This window comes from Simochromis diagramma, unplaced genomic scaffold, assembly GCF_900408965.1.
Source record: "Simochromis diagramma unplaced genomic scaffold, fSimDia1.1 OVJJ01000308.1, whole genome shotgun sequence".
NCBI classification, from domain to species: Eukaryota; Metazoa; Chordata; class Actinopteri; order Cichliformes; family Cichlidae; genus Simochromis; species Simochromis diagramma.
In genome coordinates, this window is record NW_024386785.1 from 4,207,220 (window position 1) to 4,232,459 (window position 25,240).

The following is a 25,240-nucleotide window of genomic DNA, read 5'->3' on the forward strand; positions in this document are numbered from 1 at the left end:
TGCTGGATTTATGAAAACTAAAATAACATTTTTTGTTTGGCAGCAAATGGCATTATTCTTATACTGTCATTATTTTTAACACTATGGGAGCGCCCTCCACTGTCCGCCGGCTGGTCTGCATTCTGTTTCTGTACAGTGGGTTTAACCGGAAGTCTAGTCCCTCCGTAGATCATCTTTGACGTTGAGCGACGCGAAGAAGTAGAAAAACTTATTCTGCGGGCACAACTTCAGGTATTTGTGCTGGAGAGCTCAATAAAATTCACATTTCACAGAAAAGTTGCAGGAAAGCCATCAGATGCACAGCTGGCTCTTGTTTCTAAAGTCTGACTGACCGTAGTTAAGCGACGGCAGTGAATATTACTGTGGTGTTCTGTTTAGCCTCGTCATGTGCTAACGTTAGCACGCCACAGCTAACGGCAGCTAGCAGGCTAACTTTTAGCTTTTCTGAAAAGTGATTTTAAGACACAAATATAACAAAAAATAATTACAGTCCTCATTAAACATCAGCACAGTGCTCCTCAGCCGCTATACGCGCAGACACGGTGATTTACCAACAGAATATATGATCATAAAAACAGTAACACCGGACAAAGCAGAGCGACTCTAGCCTACGTTTAAGACGTGAACGGATACTTTTGATTATTCAAAGGTATCGATACGTGATGAGAACTAATGTGGAAATGTAAGAGTGAAGGGTAATAATCAGAGATAACAGTTCAAGTTAAACTTGAGTTTTATTGAGTTTGTTGGTTATTATCATGTTTAAAGACATCGGAGACTTTATTTAGTGACACATAAACGTCAAACGCTTTAACGTGCTGACGTAAGATCTCTGAGTGATCTCACTGCAGCCTGTTCTTTGACCCTCTGCTCCTTCCTTTCTTTCCCATCAGGCTTTGTGAACAAAAACTTTCAAAGATGTCTTCGGGCGCTCTCTTCCCCAGCATGGTCAGCGGCTCCAGAGCAAGCTCCAGCAAGTACCTGGTGGAGTTTCGAGCAGGTAAAATGAACCTGAAGGGCAACACGGTGACCCCGGACAAACGGAAAGGGCTGGTCTACATCCAGCAGTCCGATGACTCTCTGATCCACTTCTGCTGGAAGGACCGGACCACGGGGAACGTAGATGATGTGAGTCACCCTGAACCAGTCGAGTGTTTGTGGTTCCTGATGTTTACAGAGTGGAGCTGAGAGAGGCCAGCACACATCGGCGCTTCATTTCCTCATTTCTCTGTGCACCGCTTCCATAAAGCAGAAATTCCTCCGTGAGGTCAGGTAAAGCTGACGGAGTCAGCACTGAAACTTAACCACTTCCTGGCCTCTACCCACATGTAGAGCTGGTTTAATCTCCTAAGACTCGAACTCTTCCACGGCAGCATTTTTAATTTCTCTTTGATATTTGGGCTGATTGGGACCTGATGAATGTAAAAACAAAGAATTACCAGATATTTTTTTAACCTAATTTTTGTTTCTAAGAAAAATGAGAGCCACATATGAGGGTATTCATTTAAAATTTCGATAGAACAGTAGCAGGATAATGTCCTCGTTAGTGGATATCAGGCCCTTGTGGAGCAAAATTGAGTATTTTGGTCTAAATAACCCAAAATGTGATGTCCACATACGTGGACGCAGGTCCTAGGAGGTTAAAGCACTGAGGTGTTCTTGAGTGGAACATACTCATCCTTCCACACCCACAGATTGATCTCACTGAGCAGAGCTCAAAGTCCTGAAAGAAATGATTTCAAATCCGATCATTCACATGATTCTTGTTATTTCAGCGCCTTCACTCAGAGCTGCCTCTGGCTCCCTCTCTCTGATTGGTTGGTATTTGATGATGTCTGAGAGCAGCCCCATGTCTCTCCTTTAAATGTCTCCTCCTGTTTGTTTCCTCTTACAGGACCTGATCATCTTCCCTGACGACTGTGAGTTTAAAAGGGTGACACAGTGCACCACCGGACGTGTCTACGTCCTGAAATTCAAGGCCGGGTCCAAGCGGCTCTTCTTCTGGATGCAGGTGAGCTCGTCTTCATCCCAGAGGGGAACGTCTTAGTTCATGTGATGGCAGATGTCAGTGTTAGAGCGCCTTCATCAGGCTGCATCTGATATTAAAAGAGCATGCTTACTAAAGGCTGACACACACACACACACACACACTCACACACACACACACACATATACATGAACACCTCACAGCATTGCACCATTAAAAAACACACACACTTGCATGATTACAGCGAGCCACGAGAACCTGTAAGTAGCAATAACTCTGCTCTGATGCCATCAGGAGCCAAAGACTGACAAAGATGACGAGTACTGCCGGAAGGTCAACGAGTACCTGAACAACCCTCCCATCCCCGGAGCATCCGGCAGCGGCGGCGGTGGTCACGAGTTGTCAGCGCTGGGAGGAGAGGGCGGCCTGCAGAACCTGCTGGGAAACATGAGCCACAACCAGCTGATGCAGCTGATGGGACCCACGGGGCTCGGAGGTCTCGGTGAGCGCTCTGACCTACACACACCTGCACGTAGTTCATGAACACCTGCTCCAGTTCCTGGAAGTTATTCTCTGCCTCTAAAGGTCAAGCTTGGTTTCATCCTAATTTCGGCCATAACAGGAAATCCCACTCAACCCTCCGCCGCAGCCTTCCACACGCGGCGCCTCAATATGTAGTTAGGTTTGTCAGGGGCTGCACGTCTGTGGAAGGTTGCGCTGTATGAAAAAGAGTTTCCAGTTATGACGTAGGTGTACTCCTCTCAGAAGCATGCTGGTGAAGCCGTCTCAGGTGTGACTTGTAGCTGGGGGCGGGGCTATTCCAGGTTTTTGATCTGATGTCTTTGTCTAAGGAGGCCTGGGAGCTCTAGCTGGACCGGGACTCGCCAACCTGCTGGGGGGCGGAGGACCTGTGACCAGCAGCTCCTCATCCAGGTGAGACAGACACACGCACGCACACACACCTGCAGTCTTCCTCTTTGTTCACCTGTGCTGCTCTTCCTCAGTTCTCGAAGCCAATCAGCTGCAGTGACTCCTTCTCCAGGCGGAGCTCCCAGAATGAGCTCCTCCCAGGCGCCCGCTGCCCCTGCCGCTGTTCCCGTCACCTCGGCTCCCTCCTCCACCGCTGCCACGCCCTCCACACCAGGTACAGAAAGAGATGAAGGCTACATGCCGAGTTTCAAAGGAAACGGGAAGCAGTTCGTCACAGAGGGTTATGGGATGATGGGCTGGCGGAGCAAAACAAAACGGGATAGAGGCTGATCACCTGTAGATCAGACCTCCACCCTCCTCCTCCTGTAGCTTCTGATTGGAGCGACCTTCTATAACTGAACTGAGACCGGCAGCACTGAGGAGGGGGGGGGGGCTTAATGACGAGAACAGGAAGATGGTCAGACAGTAGAAAAAGGCACAACAGGAAGTGCCCAAGTTCCTTGTTAGCAGTGGGATGACTTTCAAAATAAAAGGCAGGTGGTGTTGCAAGTGGAAGATTTCAAATATACAGTGAAGCCCATAATTATTCCTGCCAGTGGCAAATTTTGACTTAGTTACTTTTATTCAACCAAGTTTGTTTTGTTTTTTTTAAACACAGGTGGGTGTTTCCCAAAAGATAAGATGTACAAGAGGCATCACTGTGGGGAAAAATCCTCAGCTTTTATTTACATTTGAACAAAAGGTGTCATGTCCAGAATTATTTATACTCTTCTCAATTATCAATAGAAAAGTCTTATTTGGCTATTACAGCAATCAAACGCTTTAATTGCAGAGCAGCGTTGTGCACGTCTCCACAGGTATTTTTGCCCACTCATCTTTTGCAATGAGCACCAAATCCTGCAGTTTGGAGGGTCCTCTTGCCATCACCCTGATCTTTAGCTCCCTTCACAGATTCTCAGTTGGATTCAAGTCAGGACTCTGCAAAATGTTAGTGTTGTCTGCTAACCGTTTATTCAGCACGTTTGCTGCGTGTTTTGGGTCATTGTTGTGCTGAAAAGTCCACTGGTGTCCAACTTTGGATTTTCCCAGAGGCTGTGACAGATTGTGACGGGTATGAATAATTCTAGACGTGACACTTTTTCTTCAAATGTAAATAAAAGCTGAGAAATGTTGTTTTCCACAATGATTTTTTGGGAGACACTTGTGTTGTTTTCAGTCAAAAAATTCTTGCTGGTTGAATCAAAGTAACTCAAAATTTGCCACCGGTATGAATAATTATGGGCTTGATTGTAGTTTTCTGCGAGAACATTTAGGACCAATCAGGTTCCTCCCTGACGATGACATCAGGGAGGAACCTGATTGGTCCTAAATGTTCTCGTCTTTGTTTACAGTAAATCACAGCAACTCAATTGATTTTTTTTCTGATGTCGCCTGCATGTTATTGTTACCTGGAAACCCCCTGACTCCTCCCACCTTCTATCCTCTACAGCCCCGGCTCAGACTCCCGTGGCCCCGGCCTCCACTGGAAGCCCCGCCCCTCACCAGCCCATCCAGCTCAGCGATCTTCAGAGCATCCTGGCCACCATGAATGTGCCGGCAGCAGGGGCTCAGGGCTCAGCAGGTGAGTCACATGAGTGAGGCCACGTGTGCCTCTGAAAGGGAGCGCAGACACTCACAGCTCTGATCTCCTTCTGCAGTGGACCTGGCGAGCGTGTGCACCCCAGAGATGATGGCTCCCATTCTGAGCAACGCCGAGGTCCAGCAGAGGCTCCTCCCCTTTCTCCCCAGTGGGGAGAGTCTGCCGCAGAGCGCCGAGGAGATCCAGAACACCCTGAACTCTCCTCAGTTCCAGCAGGTACAACGTAACGTTGGCGACGCTCGGCGATGATGTAAACACGTTGAGCGCTGCGCTCATCGTTCGCTTTTCTTCTCTCCTCCCCTCCAGTCCATGAGCATGTTCAGCAGTGCATTGGCCTCCGGGCAGCTCGGCCCCCTCATGAGTCAGTTTGGACTGCCACCCGATGCCGTGGACGCAGCCAACCGTGGAGGTGAGTGAACCAAACGCACGCTGAACTTCCTGTTTGTGCTGCGTTCATCCTCACACACAGGACGTTGGCAGACAACGGGCGTCTGCATGTGGCGCTGTGACAGTGTCCTGACATGAGCGCCCCCTGCAGGCCAGTTAGCATTAACCAGCTGCTCTCTGGAGGACGTCAGTCCATTTATGATCATCAATCCAGACTTACCTCACACACACACATTCTCATTTTGCTATCTTAGTGAGGACATCTCATTGGTGTAATGCTTTCCTCAGCTGCTTACCCTAACCATCAAAAATGAATCCCTCCCAATGTTCCCTCCAAGCTGACACGGTCTCCCCACACAGAAAATCTGCGCTGCGTGCAAAAAAGCATCCAGCCTGAGTTGGAATTAAAGTAAATACATGTATTTATTTTATTTCGCTGATTTTCTGTGCGCGGAGACGGTGTCAGCAATGTGCGATTGTTCACGTGCTCAGCTTAGAGGGAACAGTGATCCAACCCTGACATTAAAACCACATTTTGAGCCTCTACAATGTATAGTAGCATTTCATCTTCTGGTCCTCACAGAGCTGTCTAAACAGGCGCACACACACTCAGGAGAATGAAAACCCTGTGACGCATGCAGGTCTGATCTGGGATCAGTCTGTGATGTGTTATTACAGTTTAATCTGTGACATTTCGATTTCTCCCACAGCAACACTGAGTTACTGTGTCCGAGGTCTTGGATTCTTGGTTATTGATCTGTGTGTGTCAGCAGATGTGGAGGCGTTCGCTCGAGCCATGCAGGGCAGCAGAGAAGAGTCGAAGGAGAAGAAGGACGAGGAGGACATGAGTCTGGATTAGTCTCTGTGACATCATCTGTTTCATTCTTTTTCACTTTTTCTTCTATCAAAGGTTTGACCCTTCCATGACCTTTTTTTTTTCCTCTGAAGAGGGCGGGGCTTCGGGTGTATTCAGCTCTTTCTAATAAAAACGTAATGACTGAAACATGAGCTTCTTTTTATGAATGTAAAACACAAAGACTGTTGGTACGGAAAAACTTTATTTAAACATGTGACAGACAAGGACGGGGGATCAGAGAAGTTAGAAGGCTTCGTGTTTCAGATGGAAACGGCGCCTGCAGACCGGCGAGGACGTAACGTTCACATGTCAAAGGTCACAAATCAGACATTCCCCAGATTTGCAGGCTTTGTTTTTTGTCTGCTCTACCTGAGGATGTTGCTCGTGTTCAGACTGTATATCAAAGATGGACTGAGCGGGCGGGGACTCTGATTGGACAGAAGTCTACGAGCCTCTGCCGAGCTGATGTGAGTGCAGCGATTGGTTTTTGGTCTCAGGTCCGACTGAACCAAAGGATCACCGTTGAGATTACCGACGCCTCCGAGTCGCAGAGGAAGCGGCTGCGTCCATCTTCCACGTACAGTCTGTGCTCACTGATCAGCGTTTAGAGTCGGTGTCTGCAGCAGACGCACGATTACGCGACGGTTTGCTGGATGATTTAGAACATAGGTGTCAAAATTTGGCCCGCAGCCTAATTACATTTGGCCCGCAAAGCCATACCAAATTACTATCAGAGCTGGCCTACTGGTATTATACAGCTAATATATATATTGTTTAGTATTAAGCTTTGCTTGTTCCATATTCACTTTTTCAGCAAAACATGTTTGAGTCCATAAGAAAAGATTCATTCTTATATCTGGAGGAATAATTATATTTCAATAAATATTAATGTTAGCCCGCGACTTTGTTCCAGTTTTGAATTTTGGCCCACTGTGTACTTGAGTTTGACACCCCTGATTTAGAAGAAACGTGCAAAGATGGTCGAACTTGGCTTTACCGTGCCGCTCGATGACATCGTCGTTCTGTCTCTGCAGCACCAAACAAACGGGGGAAAATATAAAATACACATTTCTTAAAAAATAAATACTCATATAGATATTTTAACTTAGCTACAGTAATGTGACGCCCACCACCGGTGCTGATGTGTACTCAGGGAGTGTGAAGGTAAGATATGAGGGGGTGGGGTTAAACATGTGGGCAGCCGCGCGTTCCCACGGCGCCGTGCACAGCGAGCGGCTTTGACAGCGGCGCCGCTCTGTTGTTGATGCTCGCCCGGCGGACACAGCCGTGGAAGGACGCTAGCCCAGGGGGTAGACCGGGTACAGTGATGCCACCTGGTGGACAGAGAGAGGAGTGACGTGTTAATGAGGCGCTGCACTGACAACGTGTGCGACTGTATCCCTGTTATGCAGTAATGAGTAGTGTGACTAATCAAGCATGTTTGAGTAAAGACGTTAAACGCAGACGGGAGGCGACAGATTTGATTAAAATCTGATAAATGATCAAAGAAACTGGTCACACGGACAAAGTGGCGAGGATGTCAGGAATGTGGGAACAGGAAACCGCTGCATTTAAGGTGGTGGAGATCTTCGTGATCCTCACAGAGGCCAGTCTGCATCACTGAGGTGGTCTGTGAACGCCGTGCACTCACCTGGCACGCCTCCGAGGTAGACCGCCTCCTTGGGCCCTGTGGAGCGGCCCTTTTTGGGACAGACAGCGCGCTCGCTGGCTCCGTCCACGTGCAGCTGCAGGACGTTGTTCTTCTTCACCACTGCAGAGACATTTCAGCGTTAGAGCGGTACAGCGACAGGGGAGTGCACGGAGCACGCGTCTGAGGACGAAACTCACCTGAGATGGAGTGCCAGCGGCCGTCGCACAGCGGCTCTTCGGGAATGAACGATGCAGAGGTCTCACCTTTCCCGCCGTTCACCAAAACGGTCACCTGACACACACACGCAGTGCTGATGAACTCAAGTTTAGAGATTCGCTCAGAGGAGGCTTCAGCGGTCCAAGCAGGAGGTGACGCCTCAGAGTCACATCAGAGGAAGGACCGCACGCCACAACCACCAGCCCCATTTCTAACCCAGTAAAGTCACGTGTGTCATTTCTGATGCATGACCCCCCCCCACCCACAGAAAGCCTACACAAATTCCACAATAGATGTTTAACATATAAAAATCGCTAAAAATGCAGCATGTAGCAAATATGACACACATTAAACACATACTGTGTGTCCTAATGATTATTTATTTTTGCTTTAATTTGTGTTTTAATTGTAAAAGTTGAAGAAAGGCAGTAAATCGCAGTAATGCCATATCGTGAGCAAAGTATTGTGATAATATCGTTCTCTGAAATGATTATTGATGACTTATTGGTGACTATTTTCCGATGAAGATATGACCGAGTAATTCATTATTATCAGAAAGTCCTAAAAACTCCCTGAAAAGCCTTCAGCTAATCCAAAATGCTGCAGCAAGAGTCCTGACAGGGAAAGAGAGCAGATTTCTCCTGTTTTGGCTTCCTGTTAAATCCAGAATTCAAAATCCTGCTCCTCACATACAAGGCAGGGCTGTACCGCATCGATTAACACCGCAGTTTTACATTTTTTGGGGGGGAAGTTGCAGTCCATACAGACAATATTCATTTCTAAATTATTAACTAACAATCTTGTGCTTAAAGCGCTTTCTTAATATTGTAGATTGTAGATGTTAAAATTAATCATGACCTCGGCCTCCTCTGACGACCTGTTTGCTGTTGCCTGCTGCTGAAAGGCAGCGGGCAGAGGGGACACTTGGGCAGAGGGGACACTTGGGCAGTGCATTTGTTGCAGCATATAATGTGTTTTCTGGATACACTGCTGCTTTTTCAGCATTCAAAGATTGATGGCTCCGTGTCAGAGCTGGCTATGAACTTCAGACAGATCAGGCCTTAACTTAACAAAAAAGTCATCAATCGTTCTTTTCATCTTTTCTCATTACCCACAGCTACATCCACTCTGTGGGGCCTAGGCTGCTCACCAGGGCTGGGCATCATCACTGATTTCTATAATCATTCGATTCCAGCTCTCAAAGTCCTGATTCGATTCGCAGCCGAGTGTGAAGCAGCGGGAATGAGGATCAGCACCTCCAAATCTGAGGCCATGGTTCTCAGCCGGAAAAGGGTGGAGTGCCCACTCCGGGTCGGGGATGAGTTCCTGCCCCAAGAGGAGGAGTTCAAGTATCTCGGGGTCTTGTTCGCGAGTGATGGGAGAAGGGAGCCGGAGATCGACAGACGGATTGGGGCTGCAGCTGCAGTAATGCGGACGCTGCACCGGTCCGTCGTGGTGAAGAGGGAGCTGAGTGTAAAAGCGAAGCTCTCAATTTACCGGTCGATCTATGTCCCTACCCTCACCTATGGCCACGAGCTGTGGGTAGTGACCGAAAGAACGAGATCGCGGATACAAGCGGCAGAAATGAGCTTCCTCCGAAGGGTGGCTGGCCTCTCCCTTAGAGATAGGTGAGAAGTTCAGCCATCTGGGAGGGGCTCAGAGTAGAGCCGCTGCTGCTCCACATCGAAAGGAGCCAGCTGAGGTGGTTCGGGCATCTGACAAGGATGCCCCCTGGGCGCCTCCTGGGTGAGGTGTTCCAGGCATGTCCCACCGGGAGGAGGCCCCGGGGCAGACCCAGGACACACTGGAGAGATTATATCTCTCGGCTGGCCTGGGAACGCCTTGGTATTCCCCCGATAAGCTGGAGGAGGTGGCTGGGGAGAGGGAGGTCTGGGCCTCTTTGCTTAGGCTGCTGCCCCCGCGACCCGGCCTCGGATAAAGCGGATGAAGATGGATGGATAGATGGATGGATGGAAGCAAAACAGCAAAAGTCAGAGGGAATTCATGACGACATTGATCAAATGTGAAGTGTAGTTTGCTGCTTCTTTTGCTGCTGGCTCGGTGAATTTTGGTTGGAGAGACAAAACCTGCAGCTCAGAATCAGCGCAAAAAGACGTAAACAGAGCGGACCGGACGCATCAGAATCGCTGAGCTCCGACAGCGTGTCCGTCTACGGGCCGTCGGGGCTGAAAGACAAAGCTGATTCTGACGCGTCGGGTCTGCTCTGCGTTTACGTCTTTGTGTGGAGTCCGTCTACCTGCTCTCATTTGCTGTTTGGTGGTTGTTGAACCACTATCTCTACTTTCAAGATTAGGCTTCAAACTTTCCTTTTTGCTAAAGCATATAGTTAGGGCTGGACCAGGTGACCCTGGATCCTCCCTTAGTTATGCTGCAATAGACGTAGGCTGCCAGGGGATTCCCATGATGCACTGGGTGTTTCTTCTTCACTCACTATGTATTAACAGACCTCTCTGCACTGAATCATACCTGTTATTTATCTCTGTCTCTCTTCCACAGCATGTCTGTATCCTGTCTTCCTTCTCTCACCCCAACCAATCACAGCAGATGGCCCCGCCCCTCCCTGAACCGGAGGTTTCTTCCTGTTAAAAGCGAGTTTTTCCTTCCCACTGTCGCCAAAGTGCTGCTCATAGGGGGTCATATGATTGTTGGGGTTTTCTCTGTATGTATTATTGTAGGGTCTACCTTACAATATAAAGAGCCCTGAGGCGACTGTTGTTGTGATTTGGCGCTGTGTAAACAAAACTGAACTGATTTGAGTGGGAGTGGGGAACAGTGGGGCACTGCAAACTGAGGATACCTGCAGCTCTAAGCTGATGTTCAGGTCTTATTTAGAGGTCTGGCTGTTACACGCCGACTCCTTTATGTCGTCTTTTCAGAGGAAACAGAGTCATTTATTTAAGTTATGATATAAAAACATTCAGAAATAAAAATATTTGACATCACAAATTTAAAACCTGAAAAACAGCAAGTAGACCACGTTCAGGAGAAACGCTGCCCGAGTCTCACCTTTCCTTGGATGAGAATTAAGCTCAGGTGGTGGTCAGACGATGTCCCAGCATGCAACAGCAGCCCAGAGTCCACGATGGGTCGAACTTCGAGCTGGATCTCCAGATCCCGACTCAGAGCCAAGGACTCATCTGCAGGGAGGGACAGAGGCGCCGCTCAGACATGACGACCCAATGTGGCCAACACGTGCACAGAAACTAACGGTACGTACCGATCATGATGTGTCCTCCCCGTCCAGAAAAGTAGGCTCCGGGCTGCAGAGGGGTCGCGAAGCAGGGCACTGTCCCCTGGCTTTGAGCGGGGTCTCCTGCAGGGGCTCCGTTCAGCATCAGATCCCGGATGCACCCCACAAACCCGGAAGAACCCGGACCCTGAGGTTAAGAAAGAGCAGAGCTTCAGTACCCAGCGTGAAGAAGAGCAGAAAGGCGCGACCTTCACTGCACAGAGGTGTCAGCCTGAGCGTGGAACCAGCAGGAGAAACGCTTACCGCCACAGAGGCAGGGACTCCTCCTGCGTATAACGGTGCGGTGAGACGAGTCCGGTCTCGTCCAGATATCCTGTTGGACTGAACACTGATACCGTCCACAATCAGACTCATCTTCTGCCCTTCAAGCTTTATGAACACCTGCAGGGACACGGAGCAATCAGGTTACATCATTCAGGTAAACTCAGGTGGGTCTGAGACACAAACACAGCTGGTAGCAAAAAACGTTAGCTCAACGCTAACACGCTAACCAAAACGTGGTTTTAGTGTCAGGGTTACAGTTAGGTTATGGTTAGGATTAGGCTGAGGGTTAGGCATTCATTTTTGATGGGTAAGCAGCTAGGGAAAGCATTATGTCAATGAGATGTCCTCACTAAGTTATGAAAACAAGTATGTGCGTTCGTGTGCATGTGTTTGTGTGTTTGCTCACCGTGTGCCACTGGTCGTCGTTGTACTTCCTGTAGCTGCGTAGGTTAAACTTCTTCCCAAACTGAAGCAGCAGGTGGCCGTTTGAGACTCTGAGCGTCATCGCGCCTCCTCCTCGCTGCCTGCTGGTGGCGCTCAGCACCAGCCCGTCAGATGAGTTGATCCTCAACAGCATGGAGATGTGAGGCCTGCAGACAGAGAAACACGAGTATCTGAGCTGTAGTTTGGTCCTTGAATACGAGGGGGCGGAGTCTGTTTAGCAGCTTGTGTCTGTGTAGGTTCTCAGTCATCCAGATGATGGCATGCAAGGAGCTTAGAAAGAAAGGGACTGGATCTCTTAAAGTTTCTTTCACACTCACGTGGAGCCGAACGAACTGGGCAGGATGTCGTATCTCTGGAAGCTGTGGGTGGAGCCACTGAAGTGCGTCGCTCCCCTCTCGTGGTGTGACAGCTCACCCTGACACGAGTCCCTAGTGTTACGACTGCGAGATCCTGACGGCTTCTTCAGCTTCCCCTAAGAGAGAAAACCTTGAATTTATCACAGTCACGTCTTATTGTTGTTGCTGTGTGTGTACCTTCACTTGTTGCTGTGTGTGTACCTTCACTTGTTGCTGTGTGTGTACCTTCACTTGTTGCTGTGTGTGTACCTTCACTTGTTGCTGTGTGTGTACCTTCACTTGCTGTTGTGTGTACCTTCACTTGTTGTTGTGTGTGTACCTTCACTTTTTGCTGTGTGTGTACCTTCACTTGTTGCTGTGTGTGTACCTTCACTTGTTGTTGTGTGTGTACCTTCACTTGTTGCTGTGTGTGTACCTTCACTTGTTGCTGTGTGTGTCTTCACTTGTTGCTGTGTGTGTACCTTCACTTGCTGTTGTGTGTGTACCTTCACTTGCTGTTGTGTGTGTACCTTCACTTGTTGCTGTGTGTGTACCTTCACTTGTTGTTGTGTGTGTACCTTCACTTGTTGCTGTGTGTACCTTCACTTTTTGCTGTGTGTGTACCTTCACTTGTTGTTGTGTGTGTACCTTCACTTGTTGCTGTGTGTACCTTCACTTGTTGCTGTGTGTGTACCTTCACTTGCTGTTGTGTGTACCTTCACTTGTTGCTGTGTGTGTACCTTCACTTGTTGTTGTGTGTGTACCTTCACTTGTTGCTGTGTGTACCTTCACTTTTTGCTGTGTGTGTACCTTCACTTGTTGCTGTGTGTACCTTCACTTTTTGCTGTGTGTGTACCTTCACTTGTTGCTGTGTGTGTACCTTCACTTGTTGTTGTGTGTGTACCTTCACTTGTTGCTGTGTGTGTACCTTCACTTGCTGTTGTGTGTACCTTCACTTGTTGTTGTGTGTGTACCTTCACTTGTTGCTGTGTGTGTACCTTCACTTGCTGTTGTGTGTACCTTCACTTGTTGTTGTGTGTGTACCTTCACTTGTTGCTGTGTGTGTACCTTCACTTGCTGCTGTGTGTGTACCTTCACTTGCTGTTGTGTGTACCTTCACTTGTTGTTGTGTGTGTACCTTCACTTGTTGCTGTGTGTGTACCTTCACTTGCTGTTGTGTGTACCTTCACTTGTTGCTGTGTGTGTACCTTCACTTGTTGCTGTGTGTGTACCTTCACTTGTTGCTGTGTGTGTACCTTCACTTGTTGCTGTGTGTACCTTGCGCTTGTTGCTCTGTTTTGGTTGAGCAGCAATGATCTGCTGAGGCTGTTTAGCAGCAGGACACTTCATAGAAACATCTACATTGTTGGAGGCTTTCAGCAGGTCCAGAACCTCCTGCGTTTCCCTGCAGATGGCAAACAAACACATTACAATCCAAGCTGAACTCACACAACAGCTTTAATCGTTTCAGTCATTTCACACAGGCTGATGAGTCAATCTATGAAGGCGGCTCATGAAAGTCATTTTTAACTAACCTCTCGATGAAAACATTAGTAATGCATCCAACCAGGTTGTTCGGGCCTTCGGGCATTCCTCCCAGGAAGGTGTTTCCCATTGTGGACAAGACAGTTTTCATTGTTGGGTTCACTGTGGTCTGAGTCGATGTCTCCAGCACGTCATCCACGTACAGACGTATCCTGAGAAACGAGCAGAGAGGTCAAACGACACTCGGAACGCTGCTTCCTGTGGATGCGAGGAAAATGTAACCGCTGCCATCCTACCCGGTCACATTGTTGTATATGGTGACATAATGACTGATGTCATCGTTGTACGTCTTCTGCGTTTTAATCGCCTTGTTGCCAGCTTGCACCACAATGTGGCCTTTCTGCAAAAACACCTGACAGACGTCCTCCTGTGGCCACAGAAAATCACAAGAGTTTGAAACAAGGAAGAAGTCAGCACATCATAGATCCAACAGATCAGGACAGAAGAAGAATACGGGAAACAGACAGCTGAGAGGCAACGGTCAACAGGAAGTGGTTGAGGGTTTCCTCTGACCTGGTTTTTGTGGAAGAACATGAGTCCATCGGTCGTCTCAGTTCTGAAGCCAAGGCCGGCAAAGAAGTTGTTCATGATACTAGAAGCATCCATCACATTAAAGTTCAGGTAGCTCTGACCTGGGAAATAACCTTCACGAGCCAACTGCACGCACACACACACGCACGCACACACACACACACACACACACACACACACACACACACACACACACACACACACACCATGAAAAACCTGCATTCACTCCTTTTTGTTACACGCTGATGGGTTCAGTGTGTCCTCCTACCAGCAGTTTGTCATGGCAGCCAAAGCTGACCCCATAGGTCTCCACATTCTTCAGGCTGATATGCTGTTGTTTTTCCTTCACGTTCCTGATACAGGCCTTCACAGAGCCCGTCTTAGAAAACTTGTCCTTTAACCTGAGGGGAGACAAACACAATGAACTCAGTGTTAGTGACCCAGACCACATCCCTGATAATAACTTTGAATTTTAATCCAATTAGAAACTAGAAGTTCACAACATGTTAAATCACGTTAGAAAACACTTCCTACAGGTTTGTGTCCACTATTTAAAATACTACTTTTACCAGCTAGCTGCTAACCTAAATCTGCTGTCTGATGCTGACCAAGTAACTATCAGCATCTTTATGCTTAAAATCTCTGTAGCTGCCTGGACAGTACTCAGTGAGACCAGCAAACCCAGAAGACTTCAAATTAAATCAAAAGAAAAGTCCCAAGACATTACGAAGGGCAGTAATAACAGGACTCGTGCAAATCTGGAAAATAAGCTAAACAAAGGCACAGTTTGAAAGTTCACAGGCCTCCTGTCGACATAAACATGCATTAAAACATATGAGACAGCCCCAAAGCACAAGACTTAGTGGCGAGGTAATGAGATGAATTATTAGAGCTACTCTCAGCGGCTTCCTTGGAACAAGGCTCGGGTTTACTGTCAAATGGGACAGCGAATGTTCAATAGAGTAAATAGTAAATAAGTGGAATAAGTAAGTAAGTCGCGGGGGGCGCTGGAGCCTATCCCAGCTGTCATAGGGTGAGAGGCGGGGTACACCCTGGACAGGTCACCAGTCTGTCGCAGGGCCAACACACAGGGACAGACAACCATTCGCACTCACATTCACACCTAGTGGCAATTTGGATTATCCAATTAACCTATCCCCACAAGATGCATGTCTTTGGACGGTGGGAGGAAGCCGGAGTACCCGGAGGGAACCCACACAAACACGGGGAGAACATGCAAACTCCACACAGAAAGACCCCGGCCTGATGGTGGAATTGAACTCAGGACCTTCTTGCTGTGCGGCAACAGAGCTAACCGCCGTGCCACCGTGCTGCCCATTTGTTTTAATTCAAAAGCCTTTATTACATTTTTCATATTGTATATTTCATTTATAATGTTAAAAAACAGGAGTTAGATTTACCCATCCTCCGCTCCAATCTTTAATCATTGACATGACAACAATTCTAGGGGGCAACATACAAATGTCAGTAGGGCCTGTGCCACCCCAGATGCCCCCTTTAGCCCTGCCCCTGTGCCTCTTTTCCACTCATGCAGTTCCAGACTCGCTAACGTTAGCTTAGAAATGGAGCAATAAGAAACTTAGTGCACGTACATCTCAGGCATCTTGTCCTCTGGCACTCCACCCAGGTAACAGCTGTTGTCAAATTGAGGGATGCCTTTTATGTTAGTCCTGATGGCATCGTTTTGGTTGTTCCTCACCATAAGTAGTTCATTCCAGATGATGAGAAACAGCTATATGGGAAAAAATGCAGCACGTCACAAACAAGTACACAATACTGACCACTAAAAGGAGCAATCAGAGTGATCAGCATGTTTTCAAAGTAGGAACATGAAAAACCACGCAGAGGGACTCACACTTTTGGGCTCGCCGTTGCTCATCTGCAAGAGCTCAGGCGGAGCCACGGGCTCGACGTCCACCAGAGAACCGTTAATATTATAGAAGAGCTTGACCTGGCCACGAAGCACCGCCACACACACAAACTGATTTTGCTGCACAGCAGACAGAAAAGAAATCCAGTTACAGAGGAAAATATACAGATATGTGTGTAATAAGTACAGTGGGAACCAGAGCCGGACATTTGATGGCCATGACCCCGGTCCAGGAGGTCGACCCTTCCACTAACGGGAAGGTTGGCTGCTATGGTGCAGCTATCAGAGCCTGAATGTTAAAGTGCTGCTGCGCATGAGGCTTGTTCAGAGCTAATGAAGTACAAATACTTCTTTACTGTATTTGAGTAAAGAAGTTGAATCAGTGTATTTTTATACACGAGTACCTGTACTTCAGTAGAAGGACAGGACATCTGCACTTTTGCAGCTCGGGCCTGTTGTATAAAGCGCTCTGAGTGCTTGAGTAGAAAAGTTCATTCTTCCAGTTACCCTGTATAAAAAGTAACTCAAGCTTCTTCTGACGGCTCTGTATTTGCACGAGTGTCACCACAACAAACAGAGAATAACAGAAGTGATGATGACCAGGGAAGAAGTGCAAAACCTGCAAATGTGAATCCAATATGTCAGGTTATTAGAAGATAACCCAGAACACGAGTGTGGAAATGAGGCAGCTTTGTGTGCTGCACGCACCGACTGGACTCCATGGTCAATAAAGCCTGATAATAAGTCATGTGGGCGTAGCAAGGTCACCTGATTACTCTGTGAACTGTCTTTATGCTGTGCATGTGATCTGTTTGTTTGGTGTATGTAAATATGTATATGTACTGTTCTCTTTAGTTCTTACAGGAGGAACACTGTCATGTCATTGTAGGTACAATGACGATAAACCCATTCTATTCTATTCTATTCTGTGTTACGGCCTTCAGCATTTTTGCTATGAACTGTAGGGGATTGTGTGTAAAGAGCACCCACTGCTGTGAATAAGGAAGTGCAACTAGCATCTTCTTTCATTATAATAGGGGCGGGGCTTACAAGGACAGGTGAGCAGCCCTCTGAGGGTCTGTGAGCGTATAAGCAGCGTTACCTCATTCTGCATCATCAGCAGGATCCCGTTCTGCGACAGCAGTTTGATTTCCTGTTGCACGGAGTAACCCTTTCCTGACTGAGAAAAATTAAACTTTGCATAGCCGGTCCCATCAAAGTACGCTCCATCACTGACATAGGGCTCAGAGGTGGCTCTTGTCCTGTTTGTTAAACACACACACATATTTAAGAGACAAAGTTAGGAGTTGAAACACACCAGAGTATCTCAGAAAATAAGAAAATGATGAAAACTTTCTTTTTTTGTAAAGTCATCATTTAATAAGTGATGAACGTTCATCCACTCGTCTGTGAGCCAAGGGCGTAGATTTGGCATGGACGGAAGGGACGTGTCCCCACCAATAATTTGATCTCTTCGAGTAAAGAAAATCAAACCCGATAGAAAGAAAAAACGATCTGTCAGCTTCTCATTCACCCAGCAGAGCAGAAAGAGTTAAATTACGTCCTCTACTGGAGTCCTACGTCATGTGACAATTATGGCCAATGTGATTGGCTGAGCCTTTCAGGGAGCTCTGTTCAGTTTTAGCAGAGGCAAACCTGCGCTGCGAGGAGGAGAGGAGGACGGCAGCAAGGAGGAAGAAGCTGGATATAAGAAAGTGTTTTTCAAAGAAACCTGTGAGTCACTTAAAGCCAAGTTCACTCATAAAATGTGTCACAATAACGTTACAGGCTGTGCTAGGCTTTGGCCCACATCAGTCTGAAACTGTATGTAACCATGAATAACGTGTTTGGGAAACTAACTGCACAGCAGGCAGCACTATTAGTTCTCTCAGTCTCAGAGCAGCATTTCTAATTTTGATTGAAACTGTCAGAGAAAACGGCAGCCTCGAGCAGCCAGGATATTAGTTTACAGAGGCTGTTAGAATTATATGTCTAACGTTAAATGTTGGTGACACAATAATTTCATCCTAATGGCACTGACATATTCATAGGGGTTAATGTTTGAGACAAAATATCATGAGGTAGTCAGGATTTTGCAAATATTCCACATTGTAGTGCATTTTGCACAGTTTTAAAATGCACTCAGCCTACAAACATTACTGACGAGTCAAGATCTGCACAAAGTGACAGAAACACTGAAGCAGCTGCACATTTTATTCTTGTTGTCATGTTTGTCCTGTTTGTCAGGTGACAGAAGAACCAACACAAAGCTCAGAGCAATGGTGACACAAGATCACAGGTGAAACTGGATGATGATCTGTTGGTTCATGACTGTATTTGAAGCACATGTGTGACTGCATGTATGTGGAATGTCTCACTGTTGTTCATCAGGTGACAGAGGCAGCTCTGCCATGTTGTAGCTCAGAGGTGGAGAGGCGAGGTCACAGGTGACTGTAGATTAACTAGTATTTATTATCATGACATCTGTCAGGCTGCTGATGTAAATTGATTCATTAGTGTATGTTTGACAAAGAATCTGAATTGACACGTCTCACTTTTTATATGGCACGAATCAATGTGTTATTTTATCAGGTGGCAATATGTCCTAGTGCAGTCAGAGGGGAGGAGCCAGGGCCAAAGGTGAGACACATCACGCACAGAATAAAAATTAAATCTGAGGATAAAACGCAGGTACTGAGGATGAAAGAAGCTTCAGTGCTCTCAGAAGACTAAAACCATGGCTAAGGTCAACAATGACTCGAATGAGATTAAACAATGCTGCTGTACGTCCACCAGGACAGACTGGACAGTATAGATGTAAAACCAACATGCCAGCAGTTTATCTCAGTTAGTGAGAGGAGCAGGCCTGTGTTTGGCTCCCTCACATAGTGGACGTTGAGTTGTTGTGTGGGACACCAGTAGTATTAATGTCAGTTGCTGTAACAGTAGCTCATGCTTAGAATAGAAAATCCCAGCTCACTGATCTGATCGGGGCAATAGTGCCTAAAATGTTGCATAATGTTGCTGAGAGATCTGTTACTCTGTGTTAATCTTAGACGAGTAGTTTTATGGACATAAACCCAGCAGGTCACTCAGTGTTCCCTTAGTGCTGATGTGTCAGAGATGTTGGTGTAACTGAAGTAATGCTGTTAAGTCCTTAACGTCATATTCTTTTATTGTTCTTTTATTTGAAGCTATTTTTATTTTTGTATGATACCTGATTTATATGGATTATGGCTGAAGTAAACTAAAGCCTGAAATACTTAGTCATTTGTTTAATAATTCAAATATGAATTGTGATTTTAAATGGTTTAAAAGCACGTAGAATAGCATATGTAGGCAAGTATATTTCTCCTCTTTTTATTAAGAAGCAAAAACAAAAAGGAAAAAAAAAAAGAAACAGGGCAGGGTTCGGTGGTTGAATCATCCGTCCCCACCAACGCCAAAACCAAATCTACGCCCTTGCTGTGAGCGTCAGTGTTCAGCTATAAGCTTAAATTCAACAGAAAGAACACAAACGTTTGCATTTACACAATGATACTGAAATGAGATGCACGAACAGCAGACGGACCTGGCACACGGTATGTCCACCGTGGTGTTGAGATTGAAGACGTCCACAAAGCTGTAGAGACTGATCACCTCCTCGTTCAGATAGTCCAGCTCAATGCAGCCCTTAAAGTTGGGCAGGGCGAGCACTTCAGGTGGCTAAAGACAAAAACACCAGAGAAAGTGGAAACTCTTCATTATTCCTGTGGTCAAGGCACTAATGTGTAAACATCAACGAGCCTGCGTACCAACACAGGCGTTCTCAGTTATTCACACTCTGGCTCCACCTGCTCAGTTTTATTGTACTGACTAAAATAAGCGTAACATGCGGAAACGCTCTGTAACTGGTGGGTTTACAGCTCTTCCAGTACGTACTGTGAAAGTATTCGGATATCCTCCCACATAGAAGACTGTGTCATTGGCCGAGAGTTTGAGGAGCCCCTGATCTCCTTCAGCCTTCTCAGAGTATTTGCTGGTTGAGGTGTCCACAGATACGGACATCAGACCGTGCTGCAGCATCCTACGCGCACCAACACCGGGAGCAGATCAATGCTACAACTCCTGCACACAGCTAGCATAAACATTCATGTTTAATCGAATGACACCGTGTTGTGTTACATCGTGCGCTTCACCTCTCCAGCAAGACGGTGCTGAATCTTCCTTTGGACTGGATGTCGTTTTTCATCTTCACAACTGCAGTTTCTCCTCCAACGTTAAAGTACCAGTGCAGCCGTTTCCCCACCAACGCCATGCCCAGGAACTCCTGACCCGGCTGCAAACCCCAAACACAGATTTAAAATACACGACACCTCCGATGTTCACGAGTCCTAAATTTATCCCAGTTAATAAAGACACACCCCGATGAGGACTGACAGACTTGACGAGCGACATGAAGTCCAATCTGTCCTCACACTTACGTTCTTGTTGCCGAGGTAAAACACAAACTGACTGTTGGAAGCATCCTGTCGCCGCGTCCGCACTGCGTCCGGCAGCTTGATGTGGAGCTTCATGGATGTGTAAGCAGCCAGGTCAGCCAGGTTAGGCGGCGTACGCACCTGAACGCCTGATCTCCCATTAAACTTCATGGATACGCTCACCTGGATGGGGAAGGAGGAAAAGAACTCGTAATGGACGTCAGGACAGGTCCGCTCCCCTCTCAGTATAAATGGAATCCGTCTCCACCTTCAGGTTTCTGGGAACCCACATCTCCACTGATCTCACCTGGACCCACAACACCATCGCCCTGGTAACGAAGGTCGAGCAGCGGCTGTACTTCCTCCGTGTCCCGCTGCTGGCCTTCTCCCACTCCTCAGTCTCCCACACCTCCAGACTCACTAACAGCTTCCTACCCCACAGCCAATCAGACTGTTAACAAACACTGGCCCCGCCCCCACACCCCACCCCTACACACCGACCTCACCAATCTGAGCCATGGTCTGAGTAACCCTTATCCCTCAGCCCACTCACACTCGGTCCTTTCCACTGCCTCCGATCACTTTGCCAGTATTTTGTTCTCCAATGTGTCTGTGTATGATTTTGTGTATATTTCTCTGTTGTCTATGATTTATATTTTATTAGGACCCACAATTTAGCTGTACATGTACAATGACGATAAAAGACTATTAGAATGACGTAATTTCCTTAGGGATTAATAAAGTAATCTGATTGTGATAAGAACCTCTGATGGAAACACCTAGCACTGACCTCCAGGACTGAAAAATCTAATCAAAACCTGCAGTTCCTCTGACGTCCAGCAGAGGCAGCAGTGAGTCATTCCCATGTCAAAATTTTACATTCGAAATAAACATGTTTACAGCCTCATACACAAACTGTTTGGCCTCTATAGACAGGTGGGTGCTGACACAGGTGGCTGTAGCTGCTAGCTGTCGGCTAGGCTAAACTGGACCTCTGGACCGTGTTGGAGTCTTTCGGAGCATGTTTAATGACATCATGTGACCAATACACGGCTGCTGTGAGGTCACTGCACTAACACAGCGCCCAACTCAGCACTATGAGCAGGTATCTGTGATAACCAAGCTAGCTAGCAATAGCATCCAAATATGGCCACATATTTGGTTCTGTCCATCTTTTTACACAGTCTGTGGGTGTACCTTGTTGGCAGTATTGCGCGCCTGCTCTATGAGCTGTCGGATGCGGTTGATGTTCTCGGAGATGTTTGGCATCTGAACAGAGTAATTCTGCAGGTCGCCCAGCCTCTTCAAGAGTTCAGGAATAGCTTCACCCAGCCTGTGCACTGCAGACAGACAGACAGACATTTACAGCTCATGTCTCACCAGCGCCCCCTACAGTGAGTGTTCAGGTAACATCCAGGCCTTTTTACCTGGTTGGAACACCTTTCAAAGGCAAACAAAATTAATGTCTGACACTCAATTTTAAAAATTACAATCTGAGATGTGCAGCTCAAACAGAACCACAGCCTAACCTTTGGAGGGCTCAGCGACCTGATGAATGATTAGAGACGAGTTTCATTTCTGGTTCCTGAATATTAGATGTCTGTCATTAGTCGCAGTTTTCAGTTTGACATGCTTTTATTTTGGTGGAGCTCATAAATAACCCCCAAACAGTTGTGGCAGGTGGCACCTTTGAACTGTTCCTGTAATTTGGTGTTATATACATAAAATCAAATTAAATAATTCATCATTTCTTTCAAACTGCTCATTTCTCCCTAAAGTCCTGAAATTCAAAGACATTCAGGTGAGTCGTGCTCTGGACAGTTCAGACGTTTGTGGAATTCGTCCGTCTTATTATTTTATATAATGTTAGTTCTTCGTTTGATTGTTTGAGTATGTTGGGTCTTCGTTGGTTCAGTCCCGAATTTTTCTTAGCTTTTCATATGCTCAAACATTATCTCTGTGTTTGGTTGCTTCCTGTTTTATTTTGAAAGACTCATGCTTTGTATTTGGATCTGCTTCCTTTTGCCATTTGTATTTACTGTCTCTGGCTCGCTCCAGCTGTTTGGAATCTCTGTGATCAGTCGGATTTTGGATCGATTGTTTTGATTTATCAGGATTTAATCTCACTTTGACCTCAGTTTCTGCGTCTGCCTGTGCTCGGGTCTGAAATCTTTCGACCATCCCCACAGCGCATGGCAGCGAGCGTTTATCACTCACCGGTGTTGTTGGCGTCCATCAGGGCGGTGTTGATGTCCTCGCTCGTGGCGTTGGCGTCTCCGTAAGTGTGCTGCCATTCATCCAGCTTCTCTTTGATCGGACGCAGGGTGTCGTTGATGCCGGTGGCCGTCCTGTTTGCCTTAGCCGCTGTTTGCCTGGCTTCGTTGACCTGTGCACTGATGTCTGAGCAGCACAGAAGAAGAAGACGACAGGAAGCCGTGAGCAGTGAGGAGTCACGTGGGAAACCTTAAATACCCAAATTGTGTAAGCGCAACGTGTTTTAAACAGTCGTACTTTTGGTGGCGTTGAGGTTGCTCTGGAGCGCCTCCAGGTCCTCGGTCAGTTGAACCTGTTTGGTTTTTGCGTCCTGGAGCCGGCGCTGAGCATCTTCCAGTCGTGGCCTCAGAGCTGCAGCAGAAAAACGAAGGTGATGCAAACTGAAGATGAAAGGGTTCCTTTATGAATCTCTGCAATCCAAACTGGGCTTACTGGTGTTCAGGTCATCATTCAGCTTCTCCACTTCATCCTTCAGATCCATGCTGTGGTTCTTCAGAGACTCCGCCTTCTGACCGAGGTTCTGGCCCTTCACGCTCTGAAAACAAGACCAACACACTTTCAGTTTCGGTTTTTAAAGTCACCTCAAAGGACAAACTTGTGATTTTGGGTTTTTTTTTTACCTCTAATGTGCTGTTGGTAGCCTCGCTGGCCATCTTGGCGGCCTCCTCGGCCTGCTCGATGCTGACGACGATCTTGTTGTACGACTGCGTTACGTCTATGAATCCGTCCTTCTTTGTTTCTGCGATCAAACTGCAGACAGGTGCACACAGCTTTTGGTTTGGTTTCATGAAGCACAAGAACTAAATGTCGTACACCTACCTGGACAGGTTCATGGCCAGGGCGCCGAGCAGCTCAGCGTGCTTCTCCGCCTTCTCCACCAGCGGGATTTTAGAGTTAGTCTGAGACAAATTCTGAACCTTTTGGGCCAGCAGCATCCGGGCGCCATCCAACTGAGCTGCAAGGTGCTCGTACTCCTGAGGGAGAGAAAGAGCTGAAGGGGACGTAGCCTGGTCAAGGGGAGATAAAGACCTAAAGAAGAAAGTTTTTGATCTTCAACAAGAATTCTGATTCTGAGCCTGCCAGAACAACGAAACAGTCCGAGCTCCAGCCTCAGATCTGTGAGCTGTAACCAGCCATGGTTCACCATTAGTAGGTGTTAGCACTGTTAGCAGGTGTTAGCAGGTGTTAGCACTGTTAGCAGGTGTTAGCACTGTTAGCAGGTGTTAGCGCTGTTAGCAGGTTTTAGCACTGTTAGTACTGTTAGCAGGTGTTAGCAGGTGTTAGCACTGTTAGCAGGTGTTAGCACTGTTAGCAGGTTTTAGCACTGTTAGTACTTAGCAGGTGTTAGCAGGTGTTAGCACTGTTAGCAGGTGTTAGCACTGTTAGCAGGTGTTAGCGCTGTTAGCAGGTTTTAGCACTGTTAGTACTGTTAGCACTGTTAGCACTGTTAGTAGTTAGGATGTAGATTCCGGCAGACTGAGAACACTTTGAGGGCTGAATCACGGCTGTGCTGAAGATGAAGCGGCCCCTGTAAATCTGTGACGCATGCACACACAGACAAGTTTAATGTGTGACATTCAAACCTCTTTGGAGTTCTGCACCATGGACCACACGTCGTTGTTGACTTGATGAAGGTGATCTGCAGACACGTTCAGCTGTTTTCTCACCTCGGTTGACTTCATCTGCAGGTCCACCACCCTCCTCTGACAGACAGACAGACAGCGGTTAGTCATCACTTGGTGTTCTCCACGTTCTCCATGTTCCTTCCTCTGCTGCTCTTACGTTGTGGTCGTTCAGGCTTTTCTCGTTGGCGTTGTTGATCTCGGCAGCTCTCGCCGTGTTGTTCACGGCCTCATTCAGGGCGTCTCGGAGGTCCATCGTGTCAGCGTGGAGGCGGGAGAGACGGTCACTGATGGATCGAGTTAGATTGTCGTTTTCCTCCTGACGGTCCACCAGCTGCCTGCTGACCCGATCCAACACTACGAGAACACAAGACACAGACGGGCGTCCTGTCAGCTCAAACACAAACCTGCTCATTAGCTTTTAAACGCTGAAGTGACATCAGCAGCGAGTCAGAGACATTTAATAAAACCATCAAACATCCAGATGTTACAGCAGATACTTCATCCCTCGTTCTCGGGCAGGTGTGAGCTGGTTCACAGGTCCGACAAGCTGCTGGAAGTTGAACTCGTCATCTGTGACCCTGATCTGATGTTCATGTCTTCTCAGAGCGCGTCTGGTTCCTCCTGACACTGTCAAGTGTTTCATCCCGTTCTGCGAGTTCTGCTTCATGCAGAGTTTGGGTCAGTTCGGTCTCTTCCTGTGTTAATGTCCTGGGCCCTATTTCAGGAAGCCGGTTTAGTGCAAACTCTGAGTAAGTATACCCTGAGTTAACGAAAACTCTGGGTTTTCGGTTTCACAAAGCGAGTTTAGATTAATTCTGAGTGAGTTACTATGACGACACACTCTGTGAAGCTAACCTGCCCCCTAGCAGGTTAGCTTCAACTAACCCTGACCTTCTCCGCCTCTTTGTCGGAAACCTGACTGTAGGAAGTGTCA

The 25,240-nt window shown here is 47.3% G+C and overlaps 2 protein-coding genes across 4 annotated transcripts in view; one reads left to right on the forward strand and one right to left on the reverse strand.

Moving 5' to 3' along the window:
* The first annotated feature begins 101 nt into the window (after positions 1 to 101).
* adrm1 (adhesion regulating molecule 1) lies at positions 102 to 6,113 on the forward strand. Of its 2 annotated transcripts, none has more exons than XM_040022846.1 (10): positions 102 to 231; positions 894 to 1,128; positions 1,895 to 2,011; positions 2,282 to 2,489; positions 2,839 to 2,920; positions 2,992 to 3,131; positions 4,407 to 4,538; positions 4,615 to 4,772; positions 4,863 to 4,965; positions 5,717 to 6,113. In XM_040022846.1, exons 2-10 carry the CDS (start codon positions 919 to 921, stop codon positions 5,800 to 5,802), a joined length of 1,236 nt encoding a protein of 411 aa, XP_039878780.1. In that variant the 5' UTR covers positions 102 to 231; positions 894 to 918; the 3' UTR covers positions 5,803 to 6,113. The 2 variants fall into 2 exon arrangements, with proteins under 2 accessions (XP_039878780.1, XP_039878781.1); XM_040022847.1 differs by having other exon boundaries at positions 103 to 231; positions 2,842 to 2,920.
* Positions 6,114 to 6,659: 546 nt separating this feature from the next.
* Positions 6,660 to 25,240, reverse strand: part of lama5 (laminin, alpha 5) — a 71,473-nt gene continuing 52,892 nt past the window's right edge. For both annotated transcript variants that reach the window (XM_040022844.1, XM_040022843.1), the window contains exons 52-79: positions 24,464 to 24,660; positions 24,265 to 24,384; positions 23,501 to 23,655; positions 23,302 to 23,431; positions 23,114 to 23,216; positions 22,919 to 23,032; positions 22,625 to 22,807; positions 21,605 to 21,747; positions 20,411 to 20,590; positions 20,126 to 20,265; positions 19,869 to 20,013; positions 19,519 to 19,652; positions 17,050 to 17,209; positions 15,933 to 16,067; positions 15,670 to 15,809; positions 14,325 to 14,457; positions 14,039 to 14,182; positions 13,762 to 13,892; positions 13,516 to 13,677; positions 13,259 to 13,385; positions 11,963 to 12,117; positions 11,608 to 11,791; positions 11,181 to 11,318; positions 10,905 to 11,064; positions 10,694 to 10,824; positions 7,648 to 7,741; positions 7,451 to 7,570; positions 6,660 to 7,133 (exon numbers count right to left, since the gene is read on the reverse strand). In XM_040022844.1, coding sequence (XP_039878778.1) covers positions 6,985 to 7,133; positions 7,451 to 7,570; positions 7,648 to 7,741; positions 10,694 to 10,824; positions 10,905 to 11,064; positions 11,181 to 11,318; positions 11,608 to 11,791; positions 11,963 to 12,117; positions 13,259 to 13,385; positions 13,516 to 13,677; positions 13,762 to 13,892; positions 14,039 to 14,182; positions 14,325 to 14,457; positions 15,670 to 15,809; positions 15,933 to 16,067; positions 17,050 to 17,209; positions 19,519 to 19,652; positions 19,869 to 20,013; positions 20,126 to 20,265; positions 20,411 to 20,590; positions 21,605 to 21,747; positions 22,625 to 22,807; positions 22,919 to 23,032; positions 23,114 to 23,216; positions 23,302 to 23,431; positions 23,501 to 23,655; positions 24,265 to 24,384; positions 24,464 to 24,660 — 4,007 coding nt within the window. In that variant the 3' untranslated portion in view covers positions 6,660 to 6,984. The remainder of the gene's footprint in view (positions 7,134 to 7,450; positions 7,571 to 7,647; positions 7,742 to 10,693; positions 10,825 to 10,904; positions 11,065 to 11,180; positions 11,319 to 11,607; positions 11,792 to 11,962; positions 12,118 to 13,258; positions 13,386 to 13,515; positions 13,678 to 13,761; positions 13,893 to 14,038; positions 14,183 to 14,324; positions 14,458 to 15,669; positions 15,810 to 15,932; positions 16,068 to 17,049; positions 17,210 to 19,518; positions 19,653 to 19,868; positions 20,014 to 20,125; positions 20,266 to 20,410; positions 20,591 to 21,604; positions 21,748 to 22,624; positions 22,808 to 22,918; positions 23,033 to 23,113; positions 23,217 to 23,301; positions 23,432 to 23,500; positions 23,656 to 24,264; positions 24,385 to 24,463; positions 24,661 to 25,240) is intronic.

Excerpts from the sequence above, each read along its gene's own strand:
- adrm1 (XM_040022846.1), top strand. The coding sequence starts at position 919 with ATGTCTTCGGGCGCTCTCTTCCCCAGCATGGTCAGCGGCTCCAGAGCA. Across the intron at positions 3,132-4,406 it reads TGCCACGCCCTCCACACCAG|CCCCGGCTCAGACTCCCGTG; the intron begins GTACAGAAAGAG and ends TATCCTCTACAG. Across the intron at positions 4,966-5,716 it reads GGACGCAGCCAACCGTGGAG|ATGTGGAGGCGTTCGCTCGA; the intron begins GTGAGTGAACCA and ends GTGTGTCAGCAG.